At 40.4% G+C, this 19,046-nt stretch overlaps 1 protein-coding gene across 1 annotated transcript in view; it reads right to left on the bottom strand.

Moving 5' to 3' along the window:
• The window catches only part of LOC106087012 (protein sax-3), a 435,183-nt gene that overhangs the window by 44,960 nt on the left and 371,177 nt on the right, over window positions 1-19,046 (bottom strand). The window contains exon 5 of the mRNA XM_059364263.1: window positions 14,948-15,088. Within this exon, the coding sequence (XP_059220246.1) occupies window positions 14,948-15,088 (141 nt within the window). The remainder of the gene's footprint in view (window positions 1-14,947; window positions 15,089-19,046) is intronic.

Below are 19,046 nucleotides of genomic sequence, written 5' to 3'. Positions count from 1 at the left end.
ACACATAAACAAATATTAATCATCGCAAATCGCTTCATTCTTTTTCAAAATATTCCCCATAAGGTTAGAATGGGTTTAAGTGGCAGTCTATCATCAGACTCACTTCGACGTTTTCGTCCATTGTGATACCACAGGAACAGAAGAAGGAAGATGACTTCTAGTTCCTACCATTGAACCATCCAGATTGCTTTTAAAAGCCCAATAACTTGCGAACGCTCACATCCACTAACTCAGCCAGGTTCTAAAAGAAATGAGCACCTTAAGTGGAACTACTTCCGACTGCTAGTGCGGGTCACACACACAGAAGGTGTTCTATAGTCTCTTCTTCTTCGATGTCCTCACAGTTTCTGTAAAAGTCGTTGCTGGCAACCTTTAGTCTTTCAGCATGTTTTGCGATTAGATAGTGACCTGTCATGACGGACACAATGACTGAGACGTCAGTTCTAGCCAATGACAGCAAAGCAGTAGACCTCTTCAAGTCTAGATTAGGCCACATAGTTTTGGAATGCTCACAGTCCCCTCTTTATGACCATCTATCATTCCTTGTCCTTTGGGCCTGGTGCTGGTCATATCGAAAGTGTTACCCGACCATTGCAGGGTGTATCAAGCAGAGTTTCTGGTGGAATGGCTAAGATATAATGCCATTACGACGATTGGCATAAATATCTTCTCAGACAGCAATTAAATCCCTGGAAAACATATTTCTGAACTCAAAAATCGCCCTCGACTGTCGCAAATCTCTCAACAAGATAGCTGAACAGTTCAAAATTCACCTGTTCAGGGTGCCGGGCCACAAAGATATCCCAGGGAATTGTAAAGCGGATGAGCTTGCGAGACTAGGAACGAGCCTACACATTCCAGAGATACTGGAACGTCTGGGTATTCCTCTAGCGACATGTCTCCGGGATCAGACAGTTATGTCAAGACCCTCTAAATTCGGGATATTGGTTGAGATCGTCCAAACCAATATCCCGGTTTAAGATAGCTGCAATATGTACCGTCCTTTCGATTCAATTACTTGCGTCCATAATGTCCCAATTGATTCCCGAGTTTGTTGCAATTTGGAACAGTGAATTGTGTTGGACCCCAGAAACGGATATAGCCCCATATAGATCGATACGCCGATTTAGGGTCCTAGGCCCATAAAAGCCACATTTAAAATCCGATTTTGCTGAAATTTGCGATAGTGAGTTGTGTTAAGGGAGGCCACCGTAGCGTAGAGGTTAGCATGTCCGCCTAAGACACAGAACGCCTGGGTTCGATTCCTGGCGAGATCATCAGAAAAAATTTTTAACGGTGGTTTTCCCCTCCTAATGCTGGCAACATTTGTGAGGTACTATGCCATGTAAAACTTCTCTCCAAAGAGGTGTCGCACTGCGGCACGCCGTTCGGACTCGACTATAAAAAGGAGGCCCCTTATCATTGAGCTTAAAATTTAAATTGGACTGCACTCGTTGATATGTGAGAAGTTTGCCCCTGTTCCTTAGTGGAATGTTCATGGGCAAAATTTGCAATTTGAGATGTGTTAAACCACTCGACATTCTTCTTTAGTTTGGTCCAGATCGGTTCAGATCGGTCTGCCATATAGACTGATCTCTCGATTTAAGGTTTTGGGCCCATAAAAGGAGCATTTATAATCCGACTTTGTTGAAATTTGGAACAGTGAGTTAAGTTAAGCCCCTTCGACATACTTCTGCAATATGGCACAGATCGGTCCAGATTTGGATATAGCTGTCATATAGACCGACCCGCCGATTTAGGGTCTTATGCCCATAAAAGGCGCACTTAGTGTCGGATTTCGCTAAAATTTGGGACATTGAGTTGTGTTAGGGCCTTAGACATGCTTCTTCAATTTGGGTTAGATCAGTTCAGATTTGAATATAGCTGTCATATAGACCGATCTCTCGATTAAAGGTTTTAGGCCAATAAAAGGCGCATTTATTGTTCGATGTCGCCGAAATTTCGGACAGTGAGTTTTGTTAGGCCCCTCGACATATCTCTGCAATATGGCACAGATCGGTCCAGATTTGGATATAGCTGTCATATAGACCGATCTATCGATTTAAGGTTTTGGGCCCATAACGGGCGCATTTATTTTCCGATTTCTCCGAAATTTGGCACAGTGAGTTGTGTTAAGTCCTTCGACATTCTTCTCCAATTTGGCTCAGATCGGTTCAGATTTGAATATAGCTGCCATATAGACCGATCTCTCGATTTAAGGTTTTGGGACCATAAATGGAGCATTTATTGTCCGATTTCGCCGAAATTTGGAACAGTGAGTTTTGTTAGGCCTCTCGACATATCTCTGCAATATGGACTATATCGGTCTAGATTTGGATATAGCTGACATATAGACCATTCTATCGATTTAAGGTCTTGGGCAGATAAAAGGCGCATTTATTATCCCATGTCGCCAAAATATGGGACAGTTAATTGTGTTAGGCCATTCGACATTCACCTTCAAGTTGGTTGAGATCGGTCCAGATTTGGATATAGCTACCATATAGACCGATCTCTCGATTTATGGTTTTAAGCCCATAAATGGCGCATTTATTGTCCGATTTCGCTGAAATTTGGGACAGTGAGTTGTTAAATCGGCTTTTCGTCATCCCTCTTGAATTTGGCCCAGATCGGTTCAGATTTGGATATAGCTGCCATATAGACCGATCTCTCTATTTATCGTTTTGAGCCCATAAATGGCGCATTTATTGTCCGATTTCGCCGAAATTTGGGACAGTGAGTTGTGTTAAGCCTTTCGTCATCCCTCTTCTCTCGATTTAAAGTCTTGGCCCTATAAAAGGCACATTTATAATCAGATTTTGCTGAAATTGGACACGGTGACTTATGTTAGGCTTTTCGACATCCGTATCGTAAATGGTTCAGATCGGTCTATATTTGTATATGGCTACCAAAAAGACCAATATTTTGTTCTTCAAAATTGAACAATGACTTGTACTTATTAGACCACTCAATAACCGGTCGAATTTGGTCCAAATCGGACCTTATTTCGATATAGCAGCTATGGGGGCATAAATTATGTATAATGACGAGAGGTGGCTTACATATATACCCGAGGTGGTGGGTATCCCAACTTCGGCCCGGCCGAACTTTACGCCTTTTTACATGTTCATATTTCTGTCTTCCTTAACAACAATGCCTGTCAAATACTTAAGAAAAATTTTGGAGGGGAAAATGAATCTGAGTTACAGTCAGGAGCGTACTGAGAAGGTTCGCTGATATTAGATTCTATGTAGACGGGCCGTAGGCACGAAATGGACTTGAACCGGATGATAGTCCATTGGCATTACAGGAGTGTGATAAGACCAGTATTTACTTACGCCTCGGTAGTTTGGTGGACTGCCTAGGACTGAGTCTAGCCCTGTGGATTGAGTCTAGCCCTGGACTCCGGCCCCAGGTCGGTGTCTAAGTGGGAGTAGGAGATTTAAGCCGCAGTTGGAGAGCGGTTTGGAGTCGGGGCTAACGTGATCAACTCCAAACCAAACTCCGACTCCGACTTCGGCCTCAAAAACTCGACTCCGGTCGTCTCCGTAGCCCTGGATAATACAACAGGTTCAAGGAATATGTTGACATGACATAGGCGGAGCGATGAGGATCACGCCCACTAGAGCACTCGACATTATTCAAGATATCTGACTCATAGACATACAGATTAAGTGCGAGGCAGCCACTGCGGCTATGATAATTAGGGAGGTGAGAGAATAGATGGCAAATATGAGCGGATCATACCATCGCGGAATAATCAAAGCAGCGGAATAAAAGAGGTTTCCGATCGCATACCTGAGATAACACTTGAGGTCGAGTGCAAGACACTGCTGCCAGAGGCACAGTCTTGGATTGACGGAACTCTGGTATTGCCATCTGGGAGATCATGCTACATAGATGGATCAAAAAGGACAGAGTGGGCCTGGGGGGTCTACATTGAAAACCCAGGAATCGAAATCTGCTTTTAACTGCCTGACCATAATACGGTACTGCAGGCGAACATCAGGGCTATCACGGAATGTGTGAGGTGGTGTGATGCCCAACCAAAGCGGAGTAAGGGGGAATGAAAAACCAGACGATTTGGCGGTGAAGGCTAGAGGACTGCCGTCAATAAACCGCAGAGGTTACCATGTCCGCCTACGACGCTGAATGTCTGGGTTCGAATCCTGGCGAGATCATCAGAAAAAATTTTCACCGTCGGTTTTCCTCTCCTAATGCTGGTAACATTTATGTTACTATGATATGTAAAAATTTCTCTCCCAAGAGGTATCGCACTGCGGCACACCGTTCGGACTCGGTTAAAAACAGGAGGTTCCTTATCATTGAGCTTAAAACTTGAATCGGAATGCACCCATTGATATGTTCGAAGTGTGCATCTGTTCCTTATTGGAATGTTCATGGGCAAAATTTGCATTTGCAATCCGATGGAAGGTAGTAGGAAGGAGGTCAGTGTTGCTTTCGGTTTCATGACGGGATTCATAGGACTATGATTTCACTTGTGCAAAATCGGTGCGGTAAGTGATGGCATGTATAGGGCATGTGGGTAAGATGAGACGTTGGAGCAGTTCCTATGTCATTGCCGGCTTTCGCGGCTAACAGACACCAGCACTTTGTTGGGTACACAATACCAGACTTGAACGAACTTAGAGTCGTCGTATATAAAACAATTAGGGATTTTGCAAGTAATACGGAGTTTGTAATATAGATTTTCTTTTTCGAGGTTACTTTTTAGTATTTAGAGCGCACAAAAAGCCGATAACTGAACCGGATGATAGTCCATTGGCACTACAGGAGTGTGATTAGACCAGTATTTACTTACGCCTCGGTAGTTTGGTGGACTGCGATGAAGAAAAGTGCAACGTAACGATAATACCAGTGTTGCGGAGTCTAGCCCTCGACTCCGACCCCGGGTCGGAGTCTAAGTCGGAGTAGGAGTTTTAAGCCGTAGTCGGAGAGCGATTTGGAGTCGGGGCTAACGTGCTCAACTCCACACCAAACTTCGACTCCTGCTCAATAGTCCGACTCCGACTTCGACCTCAAAAACTCAACTCCGGTCGACTACGTAGCCCTAGATAATACAACAGGTTCAAGGAATATGTTGACAGGGCACATATTCCTTGAACCCTCTTTTCAACCCAACCTAACTATAATGCCTCTATTGTGACATTCCCTTTACAAATATGTATACTGTATATCTATCTATCTATCTATCTTATAACTTAATAACACTTCTATGTTCACACATATACATATTTGTTTATCGTATATGGGTTTCAACAATATCTACATTCAACTCCCCAAAATGGCAACATATGGCTTTAATAATTGTCAATCAAGTCTAATTCAATTGAGAAACAATTTGCTTGTCACAAAATATTTACATTGTAAGTATGGTAAACTTCAATCTATTCATCTGCCGTCATAGTTTAGATGGTGCTGAACATCATCACAATGTACCAAGTCATGTAAAAACATATCTCTATGTCACTTTTTACATACTGTTATGCATATTTGTTGAATTCAATACAAAGTTGGAAAAAACAAAATTATTGAACGAAAAAAGTTTAGTTGCACCAATTTTTGAAAAAAAAAAAAAATAATAAAATTTTGTATATTGAGTTAATTCAAATTTTATTTGGAAATCATGGCCATTGCTAATGTATCACTGTTCAAGTTCGAATTCTAGCAATAACAAGTAAAAAGGAGGAAGGAGTAACTTTCGGTACACACCTCCTCGGGTATATACGTAAACCACCTTTCATCATAATCCGGTGAAAAATGCATAATTTATGCCCCCATAGCAGCTATTTCGAAATATGGTCCGATTTGGAAAAAATTCGTCACGAATATTGAGTGGTCTAATAACTACAAATTATTGTTTAATTTTGTAAACCAAAGATTGGTCTTTTTGGTAGCTATATCCAAATATAGACCTATTAGAACCATATACGATACGGATGTCGAAAAGCCTAACATAAGTAACTGTGTCAAATTTCAGCGAAATCGGAGTATATATGCCCCTTTTATGGGACCAAGACTTTTAATCGAGCGATCGGTCTATATGACTATATCCAAATCTGGACCGATCTGGGCCAAATTAAAGAGGGATGTCGAAGGACATAACACAACTCACTGTCCGAAATTTCGGCTTAATCAGACAATAAATTCGCCTTTTATGGTCCCAAAACTTTTAATCGAGAGATCGGACTATATGGCAGCTATATACAATTCCGGACCGATCCTGGCCAAATTGAAAAAAGTTTTCGAAGAGCCTAACGCAACTCACTGTACCAAATCTCGGCGAATTCGGACAATAAATGTGCCTTTTATGGCACTAAGACCTTAAATCGAGAGATCGGTCTATATGGCAGCTATATCCAAATCTGAACCAATCTGGGCTATATTGCAGAAAGTTGTCGAGGGGCCTCACACAACTCACTGTCCTATATTTCGGCGACATCGGACAATAAATGGGCCTTTTATGGGTCCCAAACCTTAAATCGCGAGATCGGTGTATATGGCAGCTATATACAAATCTGAACCGATCTGAGCCAAATTAAAGAAGGGTGTCTAAGGGCCTAACACAACACGCTGTCCCAAATTTCGGCGAATTCGGACAATAAATGCGCCTTTTATGGCCCCAAGATCTTAAATCGAGAGATCGGTCTATATGGCAGCTATATCCAAATCTGGACCGATCTGAGCCATATAGCAAAATGTTGTCGAGGGGCCTCACGCAACTCACTGTCCAAAATTTCGGCGACATCGGACAATAAATGGGCCTTTTATGGGCCCATTAAATCGAGAGATCGGTGTATATGGCAGCTATATCCAAATCTGTACCGATCTGAGCCAAATTAAAGAAGGGGGCCTAACACAACTCGCTGTCCCAAATTTCGGCGTATTCGGACAATAAATGTGCCTTTTATGGCCCCAAGATCTTAAAACGAGAGATCGGTCTATATGGCAGCTATATCCAAATCTGGATCGATCTGGGCCATATTGCAGAAAGTTGTCGACGGGCCTCACACAACTCACTGTACGAAATTTCGGCGAATTCGGACAATATTGCGCCTTCTATGGCGCCAAGACCTTAAATCGGGAGATCGGTCCATATGGCAGCTATATCCAAATCTGGACCGATCCTGGCCAAATTAAAGAAGGATGTCGAGGGGCCTACCACTACTCTCTGTCCCAAATTTTGGCAAAGTCAGACAATAACTACGCCTTCTATAGCCCCAAAACCTTAAATCGAGAGATCGGTCTATATGGCAGCAATATCCAAATCTGGACCGATCCTGGCCAAATTAAAGAAGGATGTCGAAGGGCCTACCACTACTCTCTGTCCCAAATTTTGGCAAAATCAGACAATAAATGCGCCTTTTATGGCCCCAAGACCTTAAATCGAGAGATTTTTCAGCGCTTGTTATCCACTTACTAATCTTGGCTACATTTGTGAGGTATCCTGCCACGTTAAACTTCTCTTCCTTGTGATGTCCCCTCCCCGATAGCCCAATTTTCTAAAACGCCAGATCTCGGAAATGCGTGCACCGAAATTTTGTATGCCACTTTATGGCATCCTAAAAACACGAAAGTGTTAAAAAAATTTGGGGTCAAATAATCTAGGGGGACGCCCCATCCCAAAACCCACCCGAACGGACATGTATACCGATTGGGACAATATGGGTATCAAATGAAAGGTATTTAAGAGTAGAGTACGAATTTGGTGTACAAATTGCGCTCTTAATTTTCGGGGGGGTCCCCCACCCCCAAAAAAAGCTCCAAGGGGACATTTTCACCGCTTTGGACATTATGGGTATCAAATGAAACATATTTAGGAGAGGAAGGAGTACGAACTTGGCATTAAAATGTTACCATAAGTGTCGGGGGGCCTCCCAACCCCAAGAACACCACTCAACAGGGCACTTTAACCGCTTTGAGCAATATGGGTATCAAATGAAAGGTATTTTAAAGTAGAATACAAATCTGAGACAAAATTGCTGACATAAAAATTTATTCCTTGGTGTCTGAGGTGCCTCCCCATCTCCCAGAACCCCTCAATAGGACATATTTACCGATTGGGATAATATGGGTATCAAATGCAAGATATTTGGAAGCTGAGTACACATCTGTTACCGAAGAATTTTGGTCCAATGTGTCTATGGGGCCTCCCCAACACCAAACGTATATATATATATATATCCAAACAAAACGGGCATAAATGTCCAACGTTACAAAATGGGTATCGAATGAAAGGACTTTAGGAGTTGACTACGCATCATCCACTAAATACCCTTCAATAGGTCGTGTAGTTCGATCGTGATAATATGTCAATTAAAACAAAGGTCTAGGACAGTATATTTTGAGTCTAATCTTGGAATAAGGATTCAAGTATCTGGGTCACGTCCTACCCTTCCGCAGGACGGTTAATCGCGACAATAAAAGACTCAAAAAAATTGTCGTTTGGTTCTTAGCGTCTCCTCCCAATAAATACAACGCCAAAGTGTCATGTAGGATGACCGAGAATATATTGGAGTCAACTGAAAGGACGTGTCAGAGGACAATCCCCCTTCCCATATCCTACCCAAAAAAGGATTCTATCCGATCATAATAGAATAGGACAAAATAAAAGGTCTTTGGGATGTACACCAGAGGACCCACGGAACTTTAAGAAGATGATGTCCCAAGTAGTCGCTTTGAAATATGATTTTGAATGTAGATAACCAATACAAAAAAATTAATTTGTGTGAATCTGAACGAGACCCGTAGCCCTGATAGCATCCTTCAAAATGCTTGACATTATAGGGTCAAACCCAAACGTGATCTAGCACGATGCTGATATTATTTCAGGGTCCGCCCCCTAAACTCCCTTCAAACCGGTCATGATTGCCTTCTATGGCTATAAGTCGCTCAACTAATAGGTATTTGATAGTAGAAAACGAATTTGATATGCAATTTTATGGCCAAATGTTTGGGGGTCGTGTCACCCCATAAACTCCCCCTAATCCAATGGCAATTACGGCTCAAATTAAAGATATTTGAGAGAGCTCGCTAGCAATTTTTCAGGGCTTAGCACGTGGGTGGCCGCCCCACCCTGAATACGCCTCAAACTGGAGATATTTGTGGATTATGGCAAAACGGGGATCAAACCTGTATCTGTTTTATGGCCAAGTGTTTCAGCGATGCCTCACCTTATAAACTTCCCCTAAACCACACATATATACCGACTATAGCAATATGTAGCTCCCATGTGGTTTTTGGGAGCGGAGTATGAATCTGATATCCCCTTCCGAGGCAAAGAGTTTGGCTACTCCAATCCACCACCAAATCCAAGAGAATGAAGTAGATCTAACATTCAAGAGAATGAAGTAGATCTAACATCGGCGGACACTCTCCTTACCCTATTTTCAAAAACGCCAGATCCTGGAGATTTGTGAGACGATTAAAGCGAAATTTAGTTTATTTATAATTACTTATATACAGAAATTTGTATACTAATTAAGGGTGGGATATCTAGGGGGACGCCCTACCTCCAAAAAGCCACCAGCCAAATGAAATATAAACCAATAATGACAGTATGGGACTCAAAAGAAGGATATTTAAGATCAAAGCACGAATCTGATGTATGAGGATCCGCCTAACTCCACAAAACACCCCCATACCGAAAATATTTACCGACCATAGCAACATGAGGCTCCAATAAAAGTTATTTGGAAGAAGAGCACCAATATAATATCCACATTAGCGCGAAAAATCTGAAAGGCCGAACCAGCACCCCCAAACAGGACTTATTTCCTGAGGTGCCAGTGTAGGGCTCAGATAATATAAGAGAGTGAAAGAAGGAGCAGCGGAGCGGGCCCTGTCCAGCTAGTTATATATTGGGTTGCCCAAAAAGTAATTGCGGATTTTTCATATAGTCGGCGTTGACAAATTTTTTCACAGCTTGTGACTCTGTAATTGCATTCTTTCTTCTGTCAGTTATCAGCTGTTACTTTTAGCTTGCTTCAGAAAAAAAGTGTAAAAAAAGTATATTTGATTAAAGTTCATTCTAAGTTTTATTAAAAATGCATTTACTTTCTTTTAAAAAATCCGCAATTACTTTTTGGGCAACCCAATACAAGTTAGCGATGTTTTTTTGTTTAAGAATAAACATTCTTTAAATTTTCTCTAAAACAATAAAAAACAAGTCAAAGCGTGCTAAGTTCGGCCGGGCCGAATCTAATATTTCCTCCACCATGGATCTCATTTGTCGAGTTCTTTTCCCGGCATCTCTTCTTAGGCAAAAAAGGATATAAGAAAAGATTTGCTCTGCTATTAAAACGATATCAATATATGGTCCGGTTCGGACCACAATTAAATTATATGTTGGAGACCTGTGTAAAATTTCAGCCAATTCGTATTGGGGCTCACGAAGTAAAATAGAGAGAACGATTTATATATGGGATCTGTATCGGGCTATAGACCGATTCAGACCATAATAAACACGTTTGTTGATGGTCATGAGAGGATCCATCGTACAAAATTTCAGGCATATCGGATAATAATTGCGACCTTTAGTGGTCAAGAAGTCAAGATCCCAGATCGGTTTATATGGCAGCTATATCAGGTTGTGAACCGATTTGAACCTTATTTGACACAGTTGTTGAAAGTAAAAATAAAATACGTCATGCAAAATTTCAGCCAAATCGGATAGGAATTGCGCCCTCTAGAAGCTGAAGAAGTCAAATCCCCAGATCTGTTTATATGACAGCTATATCAGGTTATGGACCGATTTCAACCATACTTGGCACAGTTGTTGGATATCATAACGAAATACTTCGTGCAAAAATTCATTCAAATCAGATAAGAATTGTGCCCTCTAGAGGCTCAAGAAGTCAAGACCCAAGATCGGATTATATGGCAGCTATATCAGGTTATGGACCGATTTGAACTATACTTGGCACAGTTGTTGGGTATCATAACCAAACACGAAATTGCGAAATTCCATTCCAATCGGATAAGAATTGCGCCCTCTAGAGGGTCACAGAAGTCAAGACCCAAGATCGGTTTATATGGCAGCTATATCAAAACATGAACCGATATGGCCCATTTACAATACCAACCGACCTACACAAATAAGAAGTATTTGTGCAAAATTTCAAGCGGCTAGCTTTACTCCTTCGGAAGTTAGCGTGCTTTCGACAGACAGACGGACGGACGGACGGACAGACGGACGGACATGGCTAGATCGACAAATTTCACGACGATCAAGAATATGTATACTTTATGGGGTCTTAGACGAATATTTCGAGTAGTTACAAACAGAATGACGAAATTAGTATACCCCCCATCTTATGGTGGAGGGTATAAAAATAAACTATCCCCATGGTCACGTTTTATTTTAAGACTTTAGTTTTTCAGTTTATTTCACAAAATGTCAATCCCCTTTAAAATGCTTAAGTCATTTAACTGTGCATATACATATGCACTCATACATGTACATGTATATTGTACATATGGCCGAGTTTGTAGGATTCCTAAGCACACACATGCAACACAGTAATCTATTCAGGGGTCCCAACACATGCCATAAATCACATACACAATTATTTTGTAGTTTCCTCAACATTTAAACTCTATCTGTCACATTGCCCAACATATCACACACCAATAACTCTTCTGTCACACAGGCACACACACACACACGCATGAACTCAAATATTCTCGTTCGTTACCCTTTCTCTTGCAGAACTTAAAAGCCCCAAGTCTACCGCAGAACCCATAGACATGCGGGAGATGTCAACGCAAACGCATGCGACCGCTCATACACTTGCGGAGACACTCTCCATTTGCAGCATACAAACCCCACTCACACATTCAGGTTAAAACCTGTGATGATAATGTAATTCGTGATGTTGGTGGTTCATCTTGAGATATTGTTGCACAGTGGGTCAATGTGGGTTTGATAATTGGGATTGCAATACACAAAAAACTTCATTTTGGTAGTTGCTGTAATAAAATTTGTATCTTTTAGAGGTTAAATAAGTCAAATAATAGGTTCATTATATATGTTGGGTTGCCCAAAAAGTAATTGCGGATTTTTTAAAAGAAAGTAAATGCATTTTTAATAAAACTTAGAATGAACTTTAATCAAATATACTTTTTTTACACTTTTTCTAAAGCAAGCTAAAAGTAACAGCTGATAACTGACAGAAGAAAGAATGCTATAACAAGTCACAAGCTGTGAAAAAATTTGTCAACGCCGACTATATGAAAAATCCGCAATTACTTTTTGGGCAACCCAATTGAAGACTTTGGGGATGTAACAAGGCAGACTTAAACAGAAAATGTTAATTTGAATCAAATTATATCTAAACTATGAGAAAAGGGGAACAAGTTTTTAAAGCATAGGATTCTTCTGGATGGATGGAAGTTTGACGGAAGCCTTCAAAAAAGGCTGTTCAATAAAACGACTATTTTTTAAAACCGAACAAGGTAAGATAAGAGAATTTAATAGAAGACCAGGACAGGCAATTAGGATATCCTACTAAAGGATATGCGTATATGGAGAAGATAAGTATAAACGCGCTAAGTTCGGCCGGGCCGAATATTGCGTACCTACCAACATGGATTCCGCTAAAAATTTGCCATTATTAACACAGTTTGTATTTGAATTATTTTGCAATCAATCAAATCGGGTATTGATAAAGCCTGCTAGTTTAATATGGGGGCTATGTCAGAGCGACTCAGATCACACTTGGCACGGATATTGGAAGTCAGAACGGAAATCTTTGTGCCTAGTGTAAGCCTTCTAAGGCTTCTAGAATATCAAGACATCAAATCTGGGGATCGGTGTATATGGAGGCTATATCACTTTATAGACCGATAAAACAAAAGTTTTTGTGTCAAATTATAGATAAATTAGATGCAAAATTAGACGTCTATGGGAGCTATATAAGTTTAGTACGAATATTGGAGGTCGGAAGTCTGTGTGTCAAATTTCAGCCAAATCGGATGAAAATAGAGGCTTCTATGGGCTCAAGAAATTAAATCCGGGGATCGGTTCATATAGGGGCTATATTAGTTTGTATACCGATTCGGGGCATGGTTAGGTTCGGTTAGGTAAGAGTGTGCAGTCCTTTACAGACTCACTTAAACAATTTTAAGTCCATTGTGATACCACAGCAGCGACAGACCAAGGCTTCTGGCGGGAATCGAACCAACGACCCCTGCACTGGTAATCCACGCACTCTACTCTCTGGGGGCATACTTGGAACAGATATTGGGAATCATGACAGTCCAAGTCCTTGTGTCGAATTTTGGCCATATCGGCAGATATATCCTTCGTCTCTAGGCCGAAAAACAAGCCTGTACCAAATTTGAAGACGATCGGATGAAAATGCGACCTGTAGTTTGTACACAAATTAACATGGACAGACAGACGGACGGACATAGCTAAATCGAATCAGAAAGTGATTCTGAGTCGGGGGGTTTAAAACAAATGGACAGCCATGTAAAAACTTCTCTTCAAAAGAGGTGTTGCACTACGAATCTCCGTTCGGTCTCACCTATAAAAAGGAGGTCCCTTATTTGCATATAAAGGAGGCAAATTTATATTTGCATATTGGGTGGTGCTTAGGCTAGAAGATTTTAATCTTTCCAATGGAAATGTCAGAATGCACCAGGCATCACTTAGTGTTGCATAGGCCAGAAACTTCTATAGCAGCCCTCGTAGTATATGTCGCAGATTTTCATTCTGATCAACACTTTGTATGGGATTCGCCCATATAAATTGAACCACCTTAATGCACATAATAACGGACTTTAAGTTTCCTTCCCGACAAGATCTTGGAGCTAACCGTGGACAAAAAGTTCACATTGATTTCAAACACAATATCCTTTGTCTCAAATTCTATGTGAGCAATATAGATAAAATAACAAGTAAGGACAAAATTTCAGTAAAATCTTCCCTAAAGACAAAATTTCAGTGAAATTTTCTGTAAGGACAAAATTTAAGTAAAATTTACCCTTAATACAAATTTTCAGTGAATTTTTCTTCAAAGAAAAAAATTTCAGTGGAAAATTTAAGTGAGATTTTCTCTAATCTCACTTAGACAAAATTTCAGTGAAATTTTCTCTAAAGATAAAATTTCAGTGAAATTTTCTCTAAAGACAAAATTTCAATGAAATTTTCACTAAAGGCAAAATTTAAGTGAAATTTTCTATAAAGACAAAATTTCAGTAAAATTTTCTCTAAAGACTTTAATTTTCTCTAAGGACAAAATTTCACTGAAATATTCTCTAAATACAAAATTTCAGTGAAATTTTTTCTAAAGTCAAAATTTCAGTGAAATTTTTTCTAAAGACAAAATTTCAGTGAAATTTTTTCTAAAGACAAAATTTCAGTGAAATTTTTTCAAAAGACAAAATTTCAGTGAAATTTTTTCTAAAGTCAACATTTCAGTGAAATTTTCTCTGAAGACAACATTTCAGTGAAAATTTCTCTAAAGACTGAATTTCAGTAAAAATTTCTCTTAAGACGAAATTTTAGTGAAATTTTCTCTAAAGACAAAATTTTAGCGAAATTTTCTTCAAAGACGAAATTTTAGTGAAATTTCAAGTCAATGTCAGTGATATTTTTTCCTAAAATAAAATTTCTGTAAATGTTTTTTTTATAAACTTCTCTCAATTTAAACTTCTCTCTGGGGCCACTGTTTTCTTCAGGACTATATACATGTACATAAATACAGGTAAATATGTTGCCATATGTGTGCTGGCGTTGCCGCACGCTGGCTGTGTGTTTCAGATATAAATCGATTGTAATACATCACAGCACTTAACCTAAATAACCAAAGATGGAGAAGCCATAGAGGCATCGCATCACACGGCCCTAGGTGTCGTTGTAGGTGCCAGCAAAGGATGGTTGTCAGCCATTGATGGCAGAGTCATTTGATGTAAAACTTACCTAATGGCATATTGCCGCCCGAAGCTGTGCGCAGCCATAAAACATCAGGCATTGGATCACCGCCAACGCGACATGGGAATGTCACTGATGAACCTTCCAAAACCGTTTGATCATGAGGGCCTCGTATTATAAATGGTTTTACTGTAAAGAAAAGAGGAAACAAAAAACAAGGAATGAGAAAAACTCGAATACTAAATAGCTTGGCAATGGCATCGCTTCGCGTCGCACCGCTCAAAAAAGGCAAAGCGAAAAACCCATCAGGAATGATTGTTATTTTTTGTTTTTGTACAACAGGAAGTTATCACAACGGAAACAGGAAATAAAAACATTAATATCTTTCTTTTTTTTTCTAAATTTAGATTTTTTTAGGGAGTGTTGTCAATAAAATGTAATTGTTGGTGTGATTTTTTTTTGTTTTGTTTTACAAAACTTTTAAAATGTTTTATTGATGATGTCGTGCTGTCATGTTGGAGATATGTTAACGGTTATTGATGGTAATATTTAATATTAAAATTTGAGATTAGGAGGAAGCACTAAAACATTTAAAAGGTAGGGAGATAATGGCTGTGAAACTATTAAATTATTTATAAATTTATACGTTTGTTTATGGCTATGAGGAATTGTTTTGGGAGGGACATCAGGATAAATGGAAAGTTATGTATGTAATTTAAAGCTTTGGTAAATTCATAATCTTACCATTAATTCATCTGTTCAGTAAATGATTCCAATCTACTACGATGGCCTGACAGGAGGCAAGGAAATTGTTCTTACCCACACCCGACAAAGTTAGTTATGCGGCAACAATGGTATATAGGCCTCTAAGCCTTACCCATCTTCTCCTCAAAATCATGCAACGTACACAATCATTAAGAGTTGAACACCGGACGAATTCATCAGTTGTATGCGTCAAAGGGCGTTGTGTGTAAACCGATCTGCACGAGTTTGTGCACATAAACTCTGGCAGTAATAGGAAGTGACCTTAGGTAGAAAGTTGATCTGGAACTTGTCACACCAAAGAGCGAATTTAGAGAGCTCATAAATCTTTGGCACTGTGTAGGCGGACTGTTGGCTCGAAAGGGAGCCCGACTTTGTAGATATCACTGGTTTAACAGGAGCTTGATTAGATCAATACTAGATTACGTTCTGGTAGTAAAGAGGACGGCATTGAAGTGGAAGTGCAATGTAAGGACAATACAATAGGTTTCAGAGCCTGAACATGTTGTTTTGGCTAAGGCAGGCGATAAAACCATTCCTCTTACGGCATTGACGACAATTCTAGATGTCAGTCATAGAGTATGAGTCAGCCGATGTGGCTATTACACTTTCGGTGACAGTAGGGTGGATAGAGAATAGGGTAGTTCACACAATTAAGGGATAATCAAAACGACAATCGCAAACATGTCTAGATTGGCTTAGATTTATATTCATAGTGGCATGGGCGGGCATGTAGTATAGGTTAGGTTAGGTAAGAGTAGCAGTCCTTTACGGACTCACTTAGACAATTTTAAGCCCATTGTGATACCACAGTAGCGACAGACCAAGGCTTCTGGCGAGAATCGAACCCACGACCCCTGCACTGGCAATCCAAGCACGCTACCAATTCGGTCACCGGGGCGCCTAACACGGATGTACATTCCATTAAGGAATAGCAAAGAGACATCTCCTATATCAATGAGTTCTGTCGCCCTCTAGTTTGAACTTAAACAAGTAAAAAGGCGTTAAGTTCGGCAGGGCCGAACTTTGGATACCCACCACCTCGGGTATATATGTAAACCACCTTTCATCAAAATTCGGTGAAAATTTCATACCTTATACTCATATACCTCATACCGATCTGAACTATATACGACACGGATGTCACTGTGTCAAATTTCAGTGAAATCGGATTATAAATGCGCCTTTTATGGGGCCAAGACTTTAGATCGAGATATCGGTCTACATGGCAGCTATACCCAAATCTGGATCGATTTGGGCCAACTTGCATAAACATGTCGAATAGCCTAACACAAAGCACTGTCCCAAATTTCGGCGAAATCGGACAATAAATGCCTCTTTTATGGGCCCAAACCTTAAATCGTGAGTTCGGTCTATATGGCAGCTATATTCAAATCTGGACCGATCTGAAGAAGGACGTCGAAGAGCCTAACCAAACGCACTGTCTCAAATTTCAGCGACATCGGACAATAAATGCGTCTTTTATGGCCCCAAAACCAAAAACCTAGATATCGGTCTATATGACAGCTATATCCAAATCTGGACCAATCTGTGCGATATTGCAGAAGAATATCAGGGGGTTTAACTTAACTCACTGTTCCAAATTTCGGGGACATCGGGCAATAAATGAGCATTTTATGGGCCCAAAACCATAAATCAAGAAATCGGTCTATATGGCAGCTATATCCAAATCTGGACCGATCTGAGCCAAATTAACGAAGGATGTCGATGGGCCTTACACAATTCACTGCCCCGAATTTCATCAAAATCGGATAATAAATGTGGCTTTTGTGGGCCTAAGACCCTAAACCGGAGGATCGGTCTATATGGCAGCTATATCCAAATCTGAACCGATCTGGACCAAATTAAAGAAACATGTCAAAGGGCCTAAGATAACTCACTGTCCCAAATTTCAGCGAAATCGGACCATAAATGTGGCTTTTATGGGCCTTAGACCCTAAATCGGAGGATCGGTCTATATGGCAGCTATATCCAAATTTGGACCGATCTGAGCCAAATTGACAAAGGATGTCGAAGGGCCTAACACAACTCACTGTCCCAAATTTCAACAAAATCGGATAATAAATGTGGCTTTTATGGGCCTAAGACCCTAAATCGGCGGATCGGTCTATATGGGGGCTATATCAAGATATAGTCCGATATAGCCCATCTTCGAATTTAACCTGCTTATGGACAAAAAAAGAATCTGTGCAAAATTTCACCTCAATATCTCTATTTTTAAAGACTGTAGCGTGATTTCAACAGACAGACGGACGGACATGGCTACATCGTCTTAGATTTTTACGCTGATCAAGAATATATATATTTTATAGGGTCGGAAATGGATATTTCGATGTGTTGCAAACGGAATGACAAAATGAATATACCCCCATCCTTCGGTGGTGGGTATAACAAGAAAAAAAAACCTCTTTTGGAACGGGTTGAGATAACTTAAACCCCTAGGTGGTCCGGGGCCTCTTGTAAGACCCATTGAGTAGATCACCTCGATTTTTTAATTGCTGGATAGCGCTCAAAAACCCCTTAAACAAATCCGCTTGACGTCCACAATGTCGCTTCTGTTTTCAAGGATTTTGACTTTCAGTTTGGATACCCTCCACCATAGAATGGGGGTATACTAATTTCGTCATTCTGTTTGTAACTATTCGAAATTTTCATCTGAGACCCCATAAAGTATATATATTCTTGATCGACGTGGCATTTTATGTCGATCTAGACATGTCCGCCGGTCTGTACGTCCATCCGTCTGTCTATCGAAAGCACTTTAATTTTTCGAATGAGTAAAGCTAGCATTGAAATTTTGCACAAATATTTCTTATTAGTGTAGGTCGGTTGGGATTGTAAATGGGCCATATCGATCCATGTTTTGTTATAGATTAGGTTAGGATGAAAAGAGGGTGCAGATATTAATCCGCCCCATGCCACAATGGACATACACCTAAGCCAGAAATCGGCTTGTTGTGCCTTCTATAAAGCAACCTCTTAAAAGAAAAGTTTAAGCTAGGAATTCCGTGCTACTTACAAAATCCTTAATTGTTTTCAATACCATTCCCCTAAGCTGGTTCATGTCTGATATTGTGTCTCCACCTAAGTACCGGTATCTGTTAGATGCGAAAGCCGGGCAATGACAAAGGAAATGCTCCAACGACACATGCTATCTCCTGCCGCACCGATTATGCATAAATGAACTCGAAGTCCTATGTATCCCGTTATGAAACCAATAGCTATGCTGACCTCTTTCTTGCTTCCTTTCAGTAATAGCCTCGTCTTCTCACGATCTGGATCCTCCCATAGGATTTCTCCCTCCTACCGACCGTTTCGTTTTTCCACAATGTTGCATGCGCGTTCGTCGCCCACTCCCTTAACT

Source organism: Stomoxys calcitrans, chromosome 3 (assembly GCF_963082655.1).
Source record: "Stomoxys calcitrans chromosome 3, idStoCalc2.1, whole genome shotgun sequence".
Taxonomy (NCBI): Eukaryota; Metazoa; Arthropoda; class Insecta; order Diptera; family Muscidae; genus Stomoxys; species Stomoxys calcitrans.
The sequence above is the reverse complement of the archived record's forward strand: the minus strand, read 5'-3'. Positions and strand labels throughout refer to the sequence as shown.